Source organism: Electrona antarctica (assembly GCF_951216825.1).
Source record: "Electrona antarctica genome assembly, chromosome: 22".
Classification (NCBI taxonomy): Eukaryota; Metazoa; Chordata; class Actinopteri; order Myctophiformes; family Myctophidae; genus Electrona; species Electrona antarctica.
Window position 1 is genome coordinate 16,444,939 of NC_136805.1, and position 21,518 is coordinate 16,466,456.

At 43.9% G+C, this 21,518-nt stretch overlaps 1 protein-coding gene across 11 annotated transcripts in view; it reads right to left on the reverse strand.

Annotated features, from left to right (window-relative positions):
• LOC306915667 (calcium/calmodulin-dependent protein kinase type II subunit gamma) overlaps positions 1-21,518 on the reverse strand; it is an 86,838-nt gene that overhangs the window by 4,443 nt on the left and 60,877 nt on the right. For 2 of the 11 annotated variants that reach the window (XM_079493157.1, XM_079493154.1), the window contains 8 exons: positions 20,783-20,866; positions 17,740-17,784; positions 17,397-17,442; positions 17,016-17,096; positions 12,151-12,291; positions 8,742-8,817; positions 6,455-6,549; positions 268-505 (listed from right to left, as the gene is read on the reverse strand). In XM_079493157.1, coding sequence (XP_079349283.1) covers positions 273-505; positions 6,455-6,549; positions 8,742-8,817; positions 12,151-12,291; positions 17,016-17,096; positions 17,397-17,442; positions 17,740-17,784; positions 20,783-20,866 — 801 coding nt within the window. In that variant the 3' untranslated portion in view covers positions 268-272. Of the gene's footprint in view, positions 1-267; positions 506-6,454; positions 6,550-8,741; positions 8,818-12,150; positions 12,292-17,015; positions 17,097-17,387; positions 17,443-17,739; positions 17,785-20,782; positions 20,867-21,518 lie in introns of all 11 variants that reach the window. The other 9 variants (XM_079493160.1, XM_079493158.1, XM_079493156.1 and 6 more) reach the window with 6 other exon arrangements.

The window sequence follows — 21,518 nt, forward strand, 5'->3', positions numbered from 1 at the left end:
TATTATTGTACGTAAAAAAATCGCCGTGCGAGACGCTGTGAGCTTGTAGATCTGCTATTTTCACTACTTTTGTGCGACACTCTTGTATGATGAAGTAGGGCAGGGGTCTTCAACAGGAGGTCCGTGACCTAAATCTTTGTGTGATAGCCGATCTACAAGCTCACAACGCCTCGAAGGTTGTAGATACGAGGTGTCTGCCCCAACAGCAACGATGACGCGTGTAACCGCTATAAAAAGGTTCTCAGCGCGCGTGTGTGTACTGTGTACCTGGATCACTGTAGTGGTGCGGCGGGCGCCCCCGAGCAGTGGAAGTGAACGTTGAGCCACTTTCCGTCGCGGCGATGCCACACCCTGGTCTCCTCCGATTGGCTGGAGCGAGGGCGTCCCACGGAGTCCACAAATTGCGTCAGGCGGATGTAGGCGATGCAGGCGGCGTCCTCTCCGATCAGGTGCACGTGCGGGTTGAGCAGGGTGGTGTGTACCGGCTTGCTGTTCTTGCTCAGCACTGGATAACATAAACCGAGGGAGGGGACAATTATTGATTTACACCTTGGATGACAATTGGATGACTTGGGGCATTTTGTTCCAGCAGTGTTGGTTTTATACTCAGTCTTTTAAATACATTTCCATTTAGATTGACTAAATGTACACTTGATTTTGTCGTCAAAAGATTATTTTGGCGGGCCGTGACTGAGTCGTAATGTCTGATTTTACACTTGGTTGCATGCTGAAAATAAGCCGGTCTATAAGCTTGTAGGTCTGCTATTTTAAGAGCTCAACACCCGATCGCAACCAAACATAAAATTACTTGTCTTTTAGTTCTACTGGATCTCTTCTGCATTAGTCGTTCCCTAACATTTTAGTCTAGTTTTTATTTGTTGACGAAATTGTTACTATATTTAGTCTTTAGTCATCATAGCTTGGCTTTTATTTGGTTTTCGTCAGCGCATCTTTTGTCATTGTTATAGTTGATGAAATCAACTGCAAATTGATTGAGAAATTGTGGCAGAATTATTCCTTATAAATGATGCTGTTCAGCTTTGCCTTATATGTTCTCTCTTGGATTAAAGCAAAATAGGATAGTCAATTTGTATTTTAAAACAAAATGCCAGATGCCAGAGTGTTAACCTTTGCTTAATTAGGATTCATTCATTAGGGAAGCATGAGGTCAGTCCGTTGCTCTCCCCAGGTTGGCAGAGGGAGTGTAGCGCCTAGGATTATATTAGATCAGGGGTTTGATTATGAACCAGGGACCACCACCCTGACTAAGAATCAACCTAAGGAAGACCGTTGTGTTGGGTGGGGGGATATGGGCATGGTGTGGGGGGAAATTAAATATTGAGGGCTTCATTTAAAGGACCACTTCACCACTTTTCAACATCTCTTCATATAATTGGTCCTCACTAATGTTCATGATAAAACACCCCCATTTTTTCCCTACTCAGTCTGTGTCTCATAGGAGGGCTTTGGGTAGTTCGGACACCCGTCCACCAGTGACATCATCATTAGGCAGCTTTGTTTTAAAATATATTTAGATTTGTATTATCGTGAGAACGATGGCTTCAACTTTTGCATTGCAACTTTTCAGGAAAAGAAAGCCTGCCGTTTCTAGCTTGGATTCACCATCGATGATGTCACTGGTGGACGGGTTTCTGAACTGCCCACAGCCTTCCTATGAGACACAGACTGAGTAGGAAAAAATTGTGGTATTTTATCATGAACATTAGTTAGGACCAATTATAGGAAGAGAAGTTGAAAAGTGGTGAAGTGGTCCTTTAATTGGTTCATTTGAGGTGAATTAAATCAAGCCCTTAACTCTTCTATTGCCCGCTAGGTGGTAGCATAAGCTGTGCCAGCCATTGCGTCCCATTGTACGAGCCTCCGTTTTCATTTCCGGGTTATCAGGTAAAAGGGGTCTGTTGTTGTGAGGCGTGGTCATTAGCATTAGCGCATACCCTTTACCTCTCGCCAGAAACGGTTATACAGTATGTCTGGAGCGATGCGAGACAAAGTCACAAATGAAATCAGAAAACGGATGCGCGACAGATTACCATGGACATCGCTCAAAGCTTTAGAGATACGGGGCTTTGAAAATCCTGTTTTAATGGAGGCTCAATGGAAATAACCCATAGCTGTTGGGGACGGAGGCGTTGCATAGCATCCGGAGCAATGCAAATAGGTAAATTGACGGTCGCCGCTTTCATATATGGAGTATACGGGGGGGTACGAACATGTACAGAGTTGGCACCTGCTGTACCCTAGCCGGGGGGGGGGGGGGGGGGGGGGGGGGTCCGAATATGTTCATAGATGGCGCAGAAAGAACAAGATAAAGTGCCTCTCGGGGCACAGGTCTCCACCAGGGCAGGTCAGGTTGTGGCCTTCTGGTGGCGCTATAATAGGCCAATGTGAAAAGGGTGCCATTTCTTCTTGCACCTTGGATGACAATTGGATGATTTGAGGCATTTTGTTCCAAAAATGGGTTTTGCAAAAATCTACCTTTTGGTGGCGCTATAACAGGCCAATGTGAAAAGGGTGGGATATATTCCTCAGCCTAGTAGGAAAGTCTGTGAAATATTTCACGAAAATTGCACGCTGCGTTCATGATTTAAGGCTTTTTGTTCACAACAGGACAATCCTGCAAACTTTGAAAGCCAATGTTGGAGCCTGGTGGAGACAATTAACACAGCAGCCATTATTTAACTGACATATGCTAGTGGTCCAGAGCTCAAAAAAAGATTGAGAACCACTCTTAACCTTCCATACTAAACTCATGCTAACTGATTCATTGTAACTTTTGTATGAGCAAGCAGACACATGCGATGGTGACTCAACCAGTCAAGCCGGTACACTTTCCCTTGAAATACAACATCTTTGACGTCTTGGTGTATGACGACAACTTTGACGTCACGTCATCATACATCATTCACCAGGTCATTTAGCACACTGTTTCTCAACTAGTGGTTGATAAAAACAAATCTTCAATTTCCTACATTACTAAATGCATGGTCAGGGACCACATGCAATACCTTAGATAGATAGATCAGTGCATTTATAACTAGATATAAAAAACTATAAAAGCTAATACAACAAAACACACACATAACCGTACTTCATGTTATTGCACAAATCCCTATTGCACGACATATATTGCACAGTACACCCTTAGTTATTGCACAAACCCTGATTGTACTCAACTTAGAAACAGCACAAAATAACAAAGTAACGGATCATTTCTTAGCAGCATTTAGTGTGGCTACCGCTGTGGGACTACCAGTTGAAAACCTCTGCATTAGATAATTGACACTGGGTGAAGAAATGGGTTACCAAAAAAAAAAGGTTCATTCATTAGGATTTTGTGGAAGATTGAGCAGCTAGTTTGACCACTTCAAATGCTCTTTCATCTCAAATTAACTTTTAAGATGAAAGAGCACAGCAGTTGAAATGTCAGTTCTTGGCGACTATTGCATCACACGAAATTGGCATAAATTAAATCCGACGTGTAGCTCAGTTATTTAAGCAATATTACACAAGAGGGTGTGGGTTAACGTGATTATTGCCACGACAGTGATGCGGTAAGGAACGAGACGAAGTAGAGTTCCGCAAGCATCACTGAAGTGGCAATAATCACGTTAAACCACACCCTCGAGTGTAATATTGTAATATATAACAGTTACCCTTAAAACTAAGAAAATTGCTGAAAAAATATATTTTTTTAATGACAGATGTAGTCACTACGACCACAAATGTCCCAAGAAACTAGCTAGACTAGCCACCGAGTTTGCTAGCGCTCTGGGGATGGTGCTGGTTTGATCCACGGCTATAAGCCGTTTCAACCAATCAGATTGCTTCCTCGAAACGACCTGTTGTATAATCTAAGGCATGCAACACTGTTCTACTATGGAGGATAAGTTAACACTTACAGCGCTAGCATTTATTGACAAATGATATAATTCACACCAGCATTTTTCCCAGTTCAGCTCTTATTTTGAAAAGCCACATTTCCAGACTTCCGGTGTTGATCATAAACTAGGAAGTTGGACGATGCGTGGTCAGGTCCTGTGTATCAAACGGAGCAAACCGAGCGCAGTGGAATGCATCAAAGCGTCGGCTCCCTGCCGTGGAATAAACCTTGTTTTGTACAAGGAATAGGAGATGCAGGCGATTGAAAGAAACAGATATAATGGGTGTTTATGGTGACGACGATCCAAGACGGCGCGATCCAGTGTTATGACAACAGCTAGCAACCCGATGCTAACGTGAGTAGCATTATGACTCGATCAATGGAAAGCTCTATAAAAGCGCAATTGCCATTGATCTACGGCAATGGCGTTGAGGGTAGCATTGATTAATTTGCTTTAATTGTTAAGACAATGGACCGTAATGGAAAACAAGCTGTCAGTTTTGTTGTGATTATCCTTTTGATTATGATGGTCCAAGTTATGTAATGTTGAATACAGGTACATGTTTTTCATGATCAATAAAGATGTCAATCAATAGGCAGTTCGTTTTGGTGCCATGACAAGGTTATCATATTATGGTACCCAGTCCTACACTAAACTTAAGGATCTCCTGATCAGCTTAGTTTAAACTTGACGAGTTATACTTGTTACCATATTCTAATGCTATAACTGGACAGAGCATGGTTTGACTGCACCAGCACTGTATTGTGTGTGTGTGTGTGTGTGTGTGTGTGTGTGTGTGTGTGTGTGTGTGTGTGTATGAGAACGGTTCTATTGTGTGTGGCCTGTAGGCACTAAGCATACGTGCGTGTGTGTGTGTGTGTGTGTGTGTGTGTGTGTGTGTGTGTGTGTGCAGCTGGCCAATACGTGCATTGACTGTACCTGTCATTCCTGTGTGTTTGTTGTGGCTGCACTGAAACGTGCAGACCAGACCGCAGGCCAGCCCCGGGCCGTGCACAGTGCACACACAGTGTCACGTCATTTGTCACTCACATCAAAGGAAACTAAAGTGACTTTCATCGACCTCCTTTGATGGACTGAACAAAAGGCCCACATTTTATTGTCCATGGAAATCCCCACCCTTCTCGTTCTTATAAGGTTAGCCATTTAAACCCTACAAATGCTGCTGCGTACTAAATTTTATTATGCGTTTACAGATGGCCAGAGACACCAAAGTGGGAAAATATGTGTGTGTGTGTGTGTGTGTGTGTGGGGAGGGGGGGGCATTCGCTGTATAGTAGTTTCTTTGTATTTTGATTGAATATTGATTGATTGAATACTTGACACACTTAGTAACAGCACTAGGTACAGTAGTACAGTCAAAGGCTATGCTTATGCTAAGAGCATAAAAAAGCCCCAGGGGTTTGTTTCCATTGTGGTCCTTTGTACTCAATTCATCAGTAATACTACAGACAATACAATACAGATAGCAGAAAACATATTGGAATGTTTTTTACAGTGCTTCTGTTGCACAGACTGCATGGCGACAGCATTTGAAAAGTGTGCGTGAGCCAACAGCGTGTCTCCAGAGAGCGGCCATACTGTATGTACTGCTGAGTGGGTAGAGAGGCCATCTGCTAATCAGAAGGTCATCGCTGCCTTCCACCCTCGGCTTTGCCCGGCTACGTGTCCGAGTGTCCCTGAGCAGGACACTCAAACTCCAGCCCTGCAGCATCGATGGGCCCCGACCGAGCAGGCCGTGCGCAGAAACGTTAATTAACCCCGGCTTGGCACATTTTGGCAAGACAGTCGTTCTCAGCCCCCCCGCCACAGGGGGCCTTGAAAGGGCTCCAGGGGGCCGACGGCAAAAATTGTTTATCACAACAGTTTGCAAAACTTTAGCAATACAAGCCCACATCGTGGCACAATGTGACTTGTGAGCTTGTAGATCTATTTCCCCAATATAGATTTTTTTTCAACTTTTTCTGTGCCGATAGGTGGTAGCATACTAAGGAATACCACGCGTCCACTCTAACTCTACACTCCTTGTTTCCTTTCCGGAAGGTGCAGGCTTTTATTGTGAGCACAGTGAAAACTCGCATTAGCTCAGACCCGTTATGTGTGCTCAGCGATGCGGTACAAACTCACAAATGATTTACGATCGTCGGGGTGCGCGGCGGCTCACCATGGACAGCTCTCGAACCTTTTGAGGTACAGCGCTTTGAAAATCCTGTTATAATGGAGGCTCGATGGAACTGGATTCAAAAATCCCATAGCTGGTGGAGACGGTGGCTCTCCATACTAACCGGAGCAATGGTAAAAGGTAAATAGACGGTCGCTGCTTTCATATATGGAGTATACGGTTGTCTACGAACACACACGTAGATAGCACCAGTAGGTACCGATAGCCTAGCTACGTTTATAAACGTAGATAGCAGCGAAAAAGTTAAATAAAAAAATAGCAGAACACAAATCTTCTTGTATGGCGATCTCTTGCATTATCTTCTTTTCGTCTTCTTTTTTTTTTAGAACCACAGCGTTGTAGGATAACTCACGGTTCTCAAAGTAGAACTTGTGGAAGTCCATTCCTTCCACCAGGTTGCCCAGTGCCTCTGGCTCAAAGGAGGTCAGGCCGGGATCGCAAATCCTCCTGGAGATAAAAACGACAGTAGGGCAATAGAGAGCAGAGAGGAAGTGAGAGGTCAGTAAGTATTCAACATAAATCCAAGTGTTCAACCAAAGAATCTCAACCACTTAAAATTTGTGGGGAAACCTTTCGCAGAAAATAGCAGACCGACAAGCTTACAAGATTTTTAATGTCTAAAGAGTTAAGTCTTAAAAAGACAAAAGAGTGGCTGCACACACTGATAGCCAAAGAGCCGATTATTTATTAGGATGCAGAGTAAAAACCAACGTTTCGGCAGTACAACTGCCTTCTTCAGGGTATATGGCAGATTTTTAATGTAACATGACCCTAACCCTGTAAAACAGAAACGTCACTAGTATAGAGCCCTGATGGACTCTAATCATCAAAGATTCCACTCCTCGTCGTTTTTAAGAACGAGAACCGTGTGCACCGTTACGGCAGATTTCCTCCGCATTCATTTACATCTAGTCGACGTCTATCTGATTTGTTGATTTATAGTAGACAACTAGCACAACGCGATCGATAAGATAGGTATCATCAATCAATCAATGTCATCTGTCTTCCGGTGATTTCTCTTTCGGTGTGGCTAGAGTGCGTGTTGTTGCGTTTAGTTTTTCGAGACAGGTCTCGAAAAACAAAGAGAATCTCCTCCTGATTTGTCTGTCTGAAGACGAATAATCAACAGCTGCAGGGCTGTTCAATTACATTTAATAATCAATGTGAGATCTGTTCAGAACGTTATGCGGTTTGTGGAGAATGGGTCCAATATTTACGATACATTTGTCCCTATTTGACTTTCTTTTGGTCAATCAGTATCAGTAGTTAAGTTTGCAATCATTTCAAACTTTCTGTCCCTATACTTTGGGCATGTCATACAATTCTCTTTTATTAGGGCTTAAGTGTTTAAATCATATCATCATACTATAATGTTTAAAACATATCATCATCATCATCATACTATAATTAACCAAATGTCTAAATGTGTGTCTGAATGTCTGAATGTGTGTCAGAAACACTGCCGTAGCTCCTCACTGCCTGCACCAATCACTCCCACTTTTCACACAGGCATTGACCATAATAATATGGAGGTCTTAACGAAGCCCTTTTTTCAATTTAACAAATTATAGATTAATAATGAATTTATTAGTGAATAAAAAATGTGAAAACGCACCCAGGGCGCAGTAGTATCTCGGGTAAGGGCTAGTTAAGTAAATTATACTTAGTACATTTTTCTAATTTATTAGAAAATGTTGCACTTTTTGACAAAATATCGGGTCTAGGACTCTTCAATATCCGGATCAGACTCAAAATGCTGCCGTCGGTCAGGCGCTCACATTTACTTCAGTGAATGACGGTCATAATCTGTGCTCATGGTCACTTTCTCCATTGGAATTAAAGAGTCTCACATCCTGCCTCTGGTCTTCCAGAACCCATGGGACACAGATAACGGTTCATCAAATCAAAGTTTCATCCTAGCCAGTGTTGCTAGCCCAGAAGAAGTGACTATAGGCCAACATGAGTACATTAAACCTAAAGTATATACACAGGCCATTTTGAAAATACCCAATGTACAAGTTTCTAATGATCTAATAATCTAACTAGGCTATTGTATCAGACAGACCGCTGACAATGTAGTCAGATGGGGGCGGGACGATGTCGGAAAAACTGTGTTGTTAGGCCCATTCAGCAACCAAATAAAACATGTTTCGATTATTGAGACAACTGATGCACATTTCCCTCTTTATATAGCGGCAGTTGTGATGTGATGCCATAGCCTGAGAGGACATTCGGGTGAACGTGTTGCACCGACTGCTTCATTCATCAGGCGGGAACCCCTTTTGGTGTTTCAAACATTGTTATAATTTAGCTATTGAAAAATAGCAGATCTACAAGCTCATAGCGCGCCATCGAGTGGCGCGCTACGAGCTTGTAGGTCTGCTATTTTTGAAAAATCGTGAAAATATTTATTTCAGAAAACTGGAGGATTTAGAAGGATTTTTTAAAATGTTGAGGTCAGGCCTAAATGGGTCAAATGATAAGGGACAATATCGGTGGCACCCAACTGTAATAAGCCCTAACCCTAACCCGGACAAGGCAACATCTTTGGTTCAAACCACCAATAAAACACCCGAGTCCGGACGCGACGCGACTCCAGCGGCACGGCGGGAAACGTATTGAACTAGCTGTAAACTCACGTGTAAGCGTCAAAGTCTCCATTGTTGACAGCCTCGATAAGTTGCTCCGTTATCTTGATGATCTCTTGCTTACGACCTAGAGGGACGAGAGAGAGAAAGAGAGAGAGACACAGAGGTTGAGAGAGAGAGAGAGAGAGAAAGAGAGAGAGGGGGGGAAGGAGGGGACAGATACAGGGGCGGTAAACATGAGAGGATGATGAAGCAGGTGGTGTTTCTCTCAACAGACTCTTCTAGCCTTTCCTCCTGGCCATAAATAGCCGCGTTGCCTTCGCCTCATCCTCAGTGCTGACCTGCAGTGACTCAGCGCACCGTACAGTCACGTCCTGCCCTCTCTCACCTTCCATGCTTAAACGCCACTTACACACACACACTATATATATTGTGGCCGTCGGGGTGGGAACCTAAAAACAAACGTTCCTTTTTTTATTATGATTTTATGAAGACCTGAGGCCAATTCTACAAATAACTTCAAAAATCAGTGGTTCTCACACTTCCAAGATGTTTCTACAATGTTCAAAAATAGCAGATGTATTTTTGAATAGCCAACACAAAAACCTAAAATGACACAGATGCTGTGATACCGGTTTTAATGGGTTAAAATAGTGAAAATAGACGATTTACAAGCTCACAACGTGTTACAGAGCTCGTTAGCCTGGCATGGCCGAACTAATATCACTGTGAACCAACCTGTATTTCCAAAGGGCGGATTAAAAAAATGCCTCTGGTGATATATTGACATACAGTACATGGTTCCTGATTGGTCCCTCACTTCTTCAGAGGGAGAGAAATCTAATCAGAACTGAGCAGTGTCAGAGAGGGCAGGTTTGTTTATTGCTATGGCAGATTCGTCTGATTTCCAGGCTAAGAGCTTGTAGATCTGCCATTTTCACTAGTTTTGTGCGACACTCTTGTACACCAAAAACATACATTTGGGGGTCCTTGGCACAAAAAAACGTAAGAACCACTGCATAAATGTGCAATAATGTCTCCTTCACGTTGAAGTGCATTGTTATAACACACGTAACACAGAAGATTAGTATTGCAACAGCACATGCTGGTCCTACTAATGGCAAGGTGACTCACTGGCCACTTCAACCTGCTGTCCCCAATGTGTGTAGATTATTTAGGGCTGAACCATATTGGAAGAAACTAACTGACATTGCGATATTTCAGTGTAACAAGTATTACAATATAAACAAGAATGCTACACGTATCATTAAACTGCCAGGTGAAACAAGCACTCTGTTGTGCATCTGTCCCAGTTTTATTTGTTATTTTTTCCCCATTATTATTATTAATTATTATTATTATTATTTTAACGTGTATGTTTCTCTGTGACAACCTTGCGGCCGTAGTTTGCGTTTGTTTCCGACGTGCATTTTTTGGTTCAATCACTGTTTTGTTCTGTAACACATCCACGTTGCGGCCTTTCAGGGCCTAGGAGGCACTCCCATTGGCTTAAGCGACGTTTCAGAGTATGGGTTCAGAGTATTGGTTCGCAGCCAATCATAACTAGGTCCTCAAAGCCAACCCGAACGAAAATAGGCCAGGCTTCACCTGACAAAAAGAACAAGATAATTATTTCACGGTGCATTATATCTGAACTTTAAATGGCTCCATTTGGAAATAGGAAATGAATATGGTGATTTTAGAGGGTTGTTGTTCAATACTCTCATAATGACAGCTCTAGCTGTCAATGCAGAAATGTGCGTGCAAAACCAGTTACCAAGACATCATTAAATAATTATGTTGTTTCATAATTCAGATGAACTGTACTGTTTTTCTTCCAGATTAGTCATGAAAAAACGTTTCCAGTTTTAATATTCTATCAAGAAGTGAAAGCTTTTTTGTACAATAACGGACCCAGTTTGCCTTCGCTGCATTGCGTCCTTCGCGATGTGCAGTAGTGAAATTGCGACGTCGATGCTGAAAATGATACATTTTTCATTCTAGGAGAAAATATTCTAAAAATAAAGAAATAAATAATACTAAAATCTACAAACTTCATTATTAAAATTTGTAGCTCTTTTTTTTTGCCACACTAGGTGGCAGCAGAGTGTAGCTAAGCCTTGCCAGCCGATTCTATGATTTTTCCTCATGTTCATTTCCTGTTTACCAGCCTCAAGACCACCATTGTAACTTAAGGATCGGCTATGATTAGAATTAGCTCGCGCACTTTATCTTTCGCCAGAAATGTTAACATGTCGGGAGCGATGCGGTACAAAAATCACAAATGACATCTGAACCTTGGATGGATGGCGATCACCATGGACAGCGCTCGTATTTCCAGAGTTATAAGGCGTTGAAAATCCTACTTTGAACAGAAGTCTATGGGGCCGTGTGCAAAGACCAAATATCCTGGTGCTGGAGGTGACAGAGGCGTTGCTTAGCAACCGGACCAATGTTAAAAGCTTATATTCGGCTCAACCACTTTGCAATTTGGCGAGTTGTGCTCGTAAATGAGACCAAATATATATCATTTTGGGGGTCCTTGACATGAAAAAGCTTGGGAACCACTGATATAGCAACGTTAGGTTTATTTAGATTAGGATATAGAAGACCTTTGTAGAATCGGCCTCGGGTCTTAATGAGTTAACCAGCTTTGACACACAAGATAATTTTGCTCTGGAGCAGAGAAAAAGTGCTGATTTAGCAGTACTCTTTACAGACACCACAACACTGAATTTGTTTGTGGCCTTGTGATGATTAGCCATTTCCTGAGGCTTTGGTTGATCCTTTCGACGAGCTTCGGTAACAGACAATGTTTTTAAAAGGGATTGCAGAGTAAATTCACTATGCTAGTAAACCCATTCAGGGCGGGAACCCCTTTGTGTTTTAAGCATTATGTTGTACTTTAGCTATTGAAAAATAGCAGATCTACAAGCTCGTAGCGCGGCACCGAGTGCTGCGCTACGAGCTTGTAGAGCTGCTATTTTTGAAAAATTGTGAAAATGTGGCACAAATCTTTGAATATATATTCTTTCAGAGCGAACGTTTTGAACTCAAATCTTTGCTTCTGGGGGGGTCCCTAGAACAACATATTTTCAGATGGGGGTCAGTGGCCAATTACATATATTTTTGGGGATCCTTGACATGAAAATGTTTGAGAACCACTGGGTTTTTCAGAAAACAATCGTTCTTAGGTCTAAATGTGTTAAACATGATCTAGAAATGCTTAAAACCACCTCAGCGGACCCAAACTGTCTTCTTCCTTTAACCCTGTCATTGTTATATGTGTAGGCACATTATTATAGGTGAAATAAACCATGTCATATCATTGCTGTTGGGCAACGATATGACAACACATGAAAATGTTTGAGAAACATCTGCTTTAATCAACTGCGATGCGGCTAGGTGTCACTCTTCAGACAGGTGTTGTTGTTGTTGTTGGGGTCGGGTTTTTGCTTACTCTGCTGAGTGTCGCTTTTAGTGCGGACGCTGCTGCCCCCTAGTGGAGCGACGGGAGGAGGGACGTGCTCCGACTCCGGGGCGGAGCCATTGTCGCCTGTGCTGTTCCATGCCATGCGCTTTACGTCATGCGGCGGAACAGCTGGAACAGACATAGGCACGGTCAACACATGCACACGCACGCACACACAGTCACACGCACACACAGTCACACACACACACACACACAGACACACAGTCACACACAGTCAGTCACACACACACAGTCACACACACGACAGATGTACACACAACTAGGCATGTCATGATTATTACATAATCACCAAATTATTTGAGATAATCGCGATTCTGTTTGCATAATCGTCACCATGACGTTGAATACGGTAATATTCATTTTTTTAAACAATGAAATGTCAGATCTACATGAGTTTTGTGCTTGTAGATCAGCTATTTTCTTTTGTTTAAAAAGGCAAAAATAAATATTTTTTCATTCATAATGTTCCAATGTTCCAACAACAGAGGCGCAATTATATCATTAATTGCAAGTATTTGAGCAACAATTAATCATCAACTGAAATGTCATAATCGTGACAGCCCCTGCACACGTCATGCCACAAACGTGCACACCACCAACACACACTCTCCCTTGAGCAGGACCTAGTTGCGTGGCCGGTGTCATTCACCCAACATAACATAGTCGATCTACAAGCTCATACAACGACGTGGCGCGTTGTATGAGCTTGTACTAGATCGCCTACATTCGGTGCGCGACACACACGACTTAGTACGGCAGGTCCCCGAGACACGCGAGTAACATGTAACTAACCATACTGGGGATGGCACGACGTGAAAAATACACGTTGCGATTATTGTGGCAAAAATAATTGGGATAACGATCAAAATATGCTTAAAAAAAACTTAAAATGCCACTTTAAGCCCCAGCATATTCTGGTGTGGGGGGGGGGGGGTTTACGTTGGCCAAAAATAGTCTATCTACAAGCTCTCAGTGAAATAAGAACCAAATGTACCAAATGCGCTCTTTACAGGTATGTTTTAACACCAAGCTAATTCATCCGAGTGTATGACCGAGGACAACTAATTTCACGATAAATACCGATAACGATTGTGGTCCCATCCATACAGTGCACAGCCTGCACAAACACAAAAGACATGCTGCGTCAGTCAGACTCTCGCACGTGCACAGATGCGGACATACTGTAGTGCAAACACAGACACGTGCACGCGTACTGTACACAACCACTTCCACAAGCGTGGACAGACGTAAATACACGCTGTGCACAGGCACTCTCTGGCGCAAACACACACACATACAAAAAAACCACACAGACGGATCGGCGACTCCACGGAACATGCTTACACCAAGACAAACAGCAGAAGTTAGAACACTGAACAGGAACAGACATGGCGGCCGCAGGGTTAGTACACAGAAATCTCACAGTGAACAAGACAAGAGACACACGCGCACACACACACGCACACACACACGCGCACACAGACACACAGGCTGCAACCATTAATTGAACGAACCAATTTCAATGGATTATTTTAAAAAAAAAATAATAATAATCAAAAATAACCGATCTACAAGCTCGATCTAAATCAGCAAACTTTAATACTCAGTGGTTAATCAGAAAAATAAATGTTCTTTGATTCAAAGAAATAAATAAAAAGGCTTTGCCTTGAACCTAAAAGAAATCAAAAAAATAATAATGAATGGATTAATCACTAAGAGGTTAATTGATAGTTGCAGTCCTAAATCAAACAAAGGTTTTAGACTAGGGTTGGGATCTGGAACCGGATGAACTGGATCCAACATCGAGGAACCGAAATTGGTTCAATTCCACTGACCGTCTGTGGACTTCACTTCTGCTATAGCAGTGGTTCTCTTCAGGCCGTAGGATTATTTTGCTGGTTTAAATATTATTTAAACTGGGGACCCCCTCCCCCCCACCCCCCACCCAGACAAGCACTTGGAATTATAGGAGTTGAGGCATTACTGTACATTTAGTTCTACTCGGTTCCACAGACAAATATTGTGAAAATAGCCTGATCTACAAGCTCACAACGCCTCGAAGTGCGAGGCGTTGTGAGCTTGTAGAACGGGCTATTTTCACAATTGTTGCCTCTTTCATTTATTATTTAACAATTTGGCCAATGTTTGACCAGTTCTTATAGCATAGTGTGTTGATTACTTTTGATGCAGTAATGGCCTTTTTCTTTTTGAGCCTTTGGGGTATTATACAATTCTTTAAAGTCCTAAAATTATCACTTCTGTCATCTGGGGACCCCCCCACCCCCTAAATCATGTGGGGACCCCCTGGGGGTCCAGACCCACAGGTTGAGAACCACTGTGCTGTACAATAACAACACTGGTGGTTCTCAAACCTTTGTTACATAACTCTTGAGTGTGTATGTACTGTACACTCTCAGTGTTACAGACCTGTAAGGCAGTGTTGATCGACTAATACGAACAAATGTTAGTCGACTACCTTTTTTCACTGGCGAAAACTAAATGGAAACTAAATGAAAACTAAGCTATGATAATGACTAAGGGAGTAGTGGACTTGTCCACTAGTGTGATGACTAAGGGACTAGTGGACAAGAGATCCAGTATGTCATTTTACACGTGGTTGCACTTGCATGCTGAAAATAGCTGATCTACAAGCTCACAACGTCATTACGACGGCATCAAGGCCCGCCAAAACACATTTTAAGTCGACTAAATCAACTGTAGATTTAGTTGACTAAAATCTTATGATATTTAGTCGACAAAAACTAGACTAACACTAAAACATTCCAGGTGACTAAAATGTAATTAAAACGAAATAAAAACTATTCAAGAGACTATGACTAAAACTAGAATCAAATTTTGCTGTCAAAACAACACTGATGTAAGGGTCCTTTTGGAACCCTCCCATGACCCACTTTGAGAAGCACTGTATGTATGATTGCATGTGTTTATCAAAAAATTATATTGATATAATTATGTTAAAAATAATTGAAGGAATCGGACCGTTAAAGAGGGAACGGTAAAAGGAAGCTGAATCGTTAACATCCTACAAGGATCCCAACCCTTGTGTTTTGACAGACATGCATGTGGACAACATGGGAGACAGCAGCACGTCCACACTATGAGGCTAGGGGCAAGGTGAGCACGTCCACACTATGAGGCTAGGGGCAAGGTGAGCATGATGGTTGATGGCGTCACGGCATGTGATGCATCCCCCGCGATGCATCTGTCATTTTTAATAACCTCATCCGTGTCCCAGCGTTTTAGTTCCGCTCAGTTTTCCTCTGGTTCTAATGTTCTAATTAGAACTGAATAGCCCATTGTCAAAGATTTGTTTTGGTTGCGTTTTTTTTAGCTGAAGAAAATCCAAAGGATGCGTGCAAAAGAGGCTGGAGCAAAAGCTGTAGTGTTGTTGTTTGTTTTTTTGTTATTGGCTCACAGCAGGCCTGTGGGAAAGCAGTGTTGGGAAGGAGAGAGGGATTGAGAGAGAGAGCAAGAGAGAGAGAAAGAGATGGAGAGGACATACTGTAAGATGCGGGAGGGCATGAAAGAAGAGAAGACGAAGAGAGGATGAGAAGAAGACGAACAGCTGAAACCAGCTGTGAAGGGAGAAGAGGCAGGTGAGGTGAAACCATCCTTCTGTGCAGGTGTGTTAAGCACCATTTGTACTTGGTTGCGCGGCGGTGTCGTGTCGTGTGTCCCCCCCCCCCCGGCAAATCTACAAAGCTTGCGATGCGTTTGTTTGCAGATCGGCTGTTTTCATCGCGTGACACCGGGCGTGCAGCAGAGTATAAAAAAGAGGGTTAACCCAGTAAAGAGAGAGGAGAGGAGAAACAAGGACAAGGAGAGAGAGAGAGAGAGAGAGAGAGAGAGAGAGAGAGAGAGAGAGAGAGAGAAAAGATAGCGTGTGGAGAATAGATGAGTGACGAGAAAGGAAAACAGAACAGAGGAAGGACAAGAATAGAAGGAGGAGACGAAGAGTAGAGGAATGAACGGGAGAGGAGAGGAGAATAATGAGGAGAGGAGTAGAGAAGAGGCTAAGAATGAACAGAGGGGGAGAGAGAAGAGCTGACAGAGGAGCAGAGGAGAGGAGAAGAGAAGAACGCACAGGGGAGTAGTAGAGGAGAGGAGAAGAGAGAGAAAGCACTAGAAAGTCTTGTGGTGCGCAGGACTCCCGCAGCAGTCAGTGGGGCAGGCAGACAAGACAGTCAAAGGTTGATTTACACTTCGATGTGTGCCCGGAACAGCACCCGACCAACAAGCTCACAACCAACCCACTGCGGCTGCAGAGCTTGTAGATCGGCTGTATTTCTTGGGGGGGGGGGCTCGCGGCACAGGCACGCAGCCGAGTATAAATCAGGCATCGGAGCAGAGATAGATAGAGGCCAGCGGAAGACAACGTCAGCAGTGGCATCTTCCAGCTCGGGTTGTCCTACTAGCAGGACAAATAGAGCCGTGGCAGGGGAACGGGGGTGGAGGGTGGGGCATAGTCCTACTGGTAGTGATCGCCATGGAGCACACACTCACACGCACACACATACACACACACACACACACACACACACAGACAGGTCAGAGCATCACAAAAGCTGGACAGACCAAAGAAGTGAAGGAAGGGACACCGAAAGGTGGTGGTTGTGGTGGTGGTGTGTGTGGCGGGGGGGTGGGGGTGTTGCCCAGTGACTGCAACAACACAGTGAGGGTGGGAGGGGGGAGGTAGGGTGGGTGGGTGGGGGGGGGGGGGGGGGAGTCCCTCGCGGGCCCACTGGAGGAGGACGGACGGGGAAGGGGGGACGGGCGATTGTATAGCCTTTGGCTGCCGTGAGTAAACTTACTGGCAGGCGCGCTTTGAGGTGAGGGCAGAAGGGGGGGCATCTCCTCTGTGGCGCTGCTCTGACTCAGCGCCGAGCTGTCCGCTAGAACGCACGCACGCACACACACACACACACACACACACACACACCAAACGCAACCAGACACAAAATACAAGCACGCAGTCACACGCACAACACACACACGCACCCCGCAGGCACACAGTCAAGAGTGTGTAAGAGAGACACACGCACACAGTATCTCGGCCACCCCCTTAGCAACGCGCGGGTCGCTACTAGCAAACCCACACACACCTCTCTAGAGGGAGGGAGGGAGGGATCGGGGGAGGGAGAAGGAGACGGGGAAGGAAGAGGAGATCAAAAAGGACAGAGTACCTTTCTTACCTTTCATCTCCTCCTCGTCGTTGGTGGCGTTGCTCTCCGTTGATCCCTGCGGCGGACGAGCAAGGTGGGCGCAAGGCGGGAAACGACAGGTGAGGGAGAAAGAGAGAGAGAAGAGTGAGACACAGAAACTGAAGTTGGCATCGGACCATAAGCTTGTAGACTGGCTATTTTTGAAAAATCGTCAAAATGTGGTGCAAATCTTAGAATATATATTCTTTCACAGACACAGTGAACGTTTTTAACTCAAATCTTTGCTTCTGGAGGACCCTGGAACAACATATTTTCGACGTCAGGCCTACAGTGAATGGGTTAAAGGGTTTTAAGTGGGTAACAAAAGTCTCACCTTGATGCCATCAGTAGGGTTGTGGACCACAGTACTCTGGGATTCCTGTAAGGTATGGTGAACAACACAGGTTATTCCACACAACGTCCCCAAAAACATCAGCACGTCTGGTAACACTATAGGTTTCCTTACGAGGCGTGGTTCATATTAAACCCTTTTAGACCGTGTCATTTGAGTTATTACAGTCACTCACTGCTGTTGGGCAATAAACCTTGTATCTCCATGTTTCAAATGTGTATGTTTTTTTTCCCGGTTTTGTTTTTCCGTTTGTAAATGAAAGCCCTACTTCATTATGCAAGTGCACAGAAGTCGTGACAATTATAGCAGATCTACAAGCTACATTGAGCCTGGAGATCGGCTATTTTCAGAATTTTAAGTTGTTTTTAAAATAAATAAAAAACTATATAAGTATGATTTAAAAAATAATAATTTGAATCAAAATAAAAATTAAAAATTTGCCTCAGGTCTAAATGGGTTAAACAGATAATACAAATACAAGGTTTTCATACAAACTAGACAATTCAAATATTTTGTTCCCAGCTGCTATCAAAACAAACATCTCAAGGCCAAATTTTGAGACCCCACTATAACACAACAACAGATACTGTCTGACACACACACACACACACACACACACACACACACACACACACACACACACACACACACACACACACACACACACACACACACACACACACACACACACACACACACACACACACACACACACACACACACACACACACACACACACACACACACACACACACACACACACACACACACACACACACACACACACACCGAAAGCATGCCCGTGAAGTATTATCTGAGAGAGAGTAATGGCTTGTTTAGGAGATGAGGAAGATTTCATAGTACGGCGGAGGACTTCAGTGGCTGCGTGGGAAGACAGGTTAGCGCAGGCTAGTAGGCGGTTGGGTTTCTGAAGAAGGTTAGAAGGACCGAGGTGGGCTGTGATTGTGAAGAGCGCCGCTTTCCAACCTACTAGCAGACTGGAGGTTGGCGAGTCAGTAGGAAGTTCTAGTGAAGACGAGTCAAAAATAGCAGCAAAGGATGATGAACTGTGTAGGGGGCCTCAAGATGAGTCCAAACAAAATGAGTGAGTAAGATAGGATTGACGATGAGGCTCTACAGAATTACAACTTAACAGTAAATGTATGTACATACTCTAAAAAAAAAACCTAACGCTTTCTAGAGTTGGCAAACTAAACGAGAAGCACGCGTAGCAGCTTGAGTTTCAAAGATGTAGCCAAGAGCGTTTGTAATGGATCATGGAACATAGAGTACCGTTTTCCCTACAGCAGCCAAGAAATGTTCTATTAGGAGCACAGAAAAAGAACAAAACCCACGCCTGCTGCCTGCTGGGTGGGAAAGTTACAACATCGACACCTCCTGAACGGTGGATAACCAGGGAGAGATAATGTTTCCACTATACGACACTGATGATGGATGCAGAAAATTCTGTGTACCATGTCGTCGACGAGTCCACAACCCCATCGCTTTCATTGGTTACACTGCCCATTTGGCTTGGTGGAAGTGACGTGCACTCGCAGTCGATCTGTTTACATTATGTAGCTGGCGCTACCGTTAGCAGGCTACTGTACAGTTCATTCATCGTCAAGTATGAGGTCAAAAGTGATCCCCCCCCCTCCGTGAATCTGTTATTAGTTGTCATTACATACACATTATGGATTTGGGTCAATGAAATATAATTATTATTAATATCAGATAAACCGCGGGTGAAATAAATCTATCTAAAATATGTATCCATAAAATAAAATCTCTGTGTGCTTGTGTCTGTGACTCTGTGTGTGTTTTATAACGCACGTTATACGTTCTTTTAACGTAAAGTGATAACGAAAACAGTGAATGAGTTATAGGCCTGTTTACCTGTTAGGCCACTATCAGGCACCAGTGTTGGCAGCTATGCTGCTTTATAAGCTGCAAGGCAGCAGTGGGCAGTGCTGAGCACTTTATATGCCCAATTCTGTTCATATTTTATTTTGTTAATGTTGGCTAGTGGCCACTGGACTTTATTTCTGTGCGGGAAGTTGCAGTCACAGGCAGGCAGGCACCAGTTTGCAGTTTTGGTTAGGCTGCTTGCTTCATAAGCTACAAGGCTGAGTGCAGTTAGCACTTTATATGCCCAATTTTGTCCAAATTATTTTGTTAATGTTGGCCATAATGGCCACTAGATTTTGTTTATGCGCGCCGGGAGGTTGCAGTGACATTGCACATTTTATGTTTAGTTTAATTACTGAATAGAACTGCTCAATACCGTAATTTTAATAAAACGGTAATAATAATTTGAAAGATGCCGATTGCGGTGGGTGCGGATATATAAATTGGATAATATAGTTAATGCGGTTGGATAACGGGTGGATAATTGATATGCACACGCCACACGCGCATTAGGGCGAAGTGAGAGGCCATCCACGCATCTCTAATACACATGCATGTCTAAAGTTGTCCCACACAACCCACCAGTCTTGAATGTAAATCATGTTTTGGGGTGAACGTTTTTGGCCAATCAAAGTGAATGTATCACAGCGTGTCTTTTCCAGGACTTGCAGGGATAACAGCACAACATCTGTTTAGCAGACTGCAGTCACTTGTGTGGGACAGCCAAGGCATGGATGTGTGTGAAATGACAACTAATAATAATAATTTTACCGCAACAAATCGTTTAAGTAGCAATATGCTTATGAGTTCCACTCTACGCTATGAGGACCACTGAGGTCTCCCGGGGAAACTGGACGACAGGGGCAATTCTGCAAAATAGACCCCTTGGCACATCATCAGTAAGAATATTAGCCCATTATGTAACTGTATTTAGTCCGGAGTTGTCAGTCTGTAACAAAGGAGGGGACATTGGAATTGGGCCACAGACCTGATGGATGAGACACAGAGCTACCATGACACTACTGGGTGTGTAGGGTGTTGATGGGGGGATGCGATGGGAAGGGAGGGGGTGGTTGATGATGATGATGGGGTGACACTGCGGCGAGAACTACTGTACCATCTGGGAGTTGGTCGCCATGCTGGAGTCTTTCAGGGCATTGATGGCGCTCACTATGCTGTTCTTACTGTTGTTGGTCGAAGGCTGGGGCGGAGACGCAAAGAGAAGGCATAGGGTCAATGACGAACGTGGGCACGCACACCACGCACACATGTAAAAGGACAGTCGCACAAAGATGCTTGTATACATCGAAATGTAAACAAGCATATAATGTACACACAGATGATCACGCATACACACGCACACACACACAAACACCTGTGTACACATGCAAGCACACTGTACGATCACCCATCGTTCGGGGATGAGGGTGGGAGGGGAGGGGAGGCGGGTAATCTCGGTGGAGGCTCGCAGGCTGTTGAGCTAACAGGCTAAATGAGAGGGTTGAGTGCAGAAGAATAGCCCTTTAGATCATCCTTTTACTGCTTCACTAACTCTCTATGCCTCCGCCACTTAACTGCATGGAGTGACCCCTGGGGCAGGGGAGACGGGGATGGACACAGAGACAGAGAGAGAGATAGAAAGGGAAGGAAGAGGAGCTTTTACACAGGGACAGAAAGACAGATTTCCCGTAAAAGAGAGCAACGAAACCTTGCAGAGTTGAGACAGGGAGAGGATGCAAGGGAGAAAGAGGGTGAGAGAGAGATAGATTGAGGGAAGGGCTTGTCTCCGTGATACCATCAGGGATGTGATCGGCACCACCATTCTGAACCACTTGAAATAAAGTGGATAAATG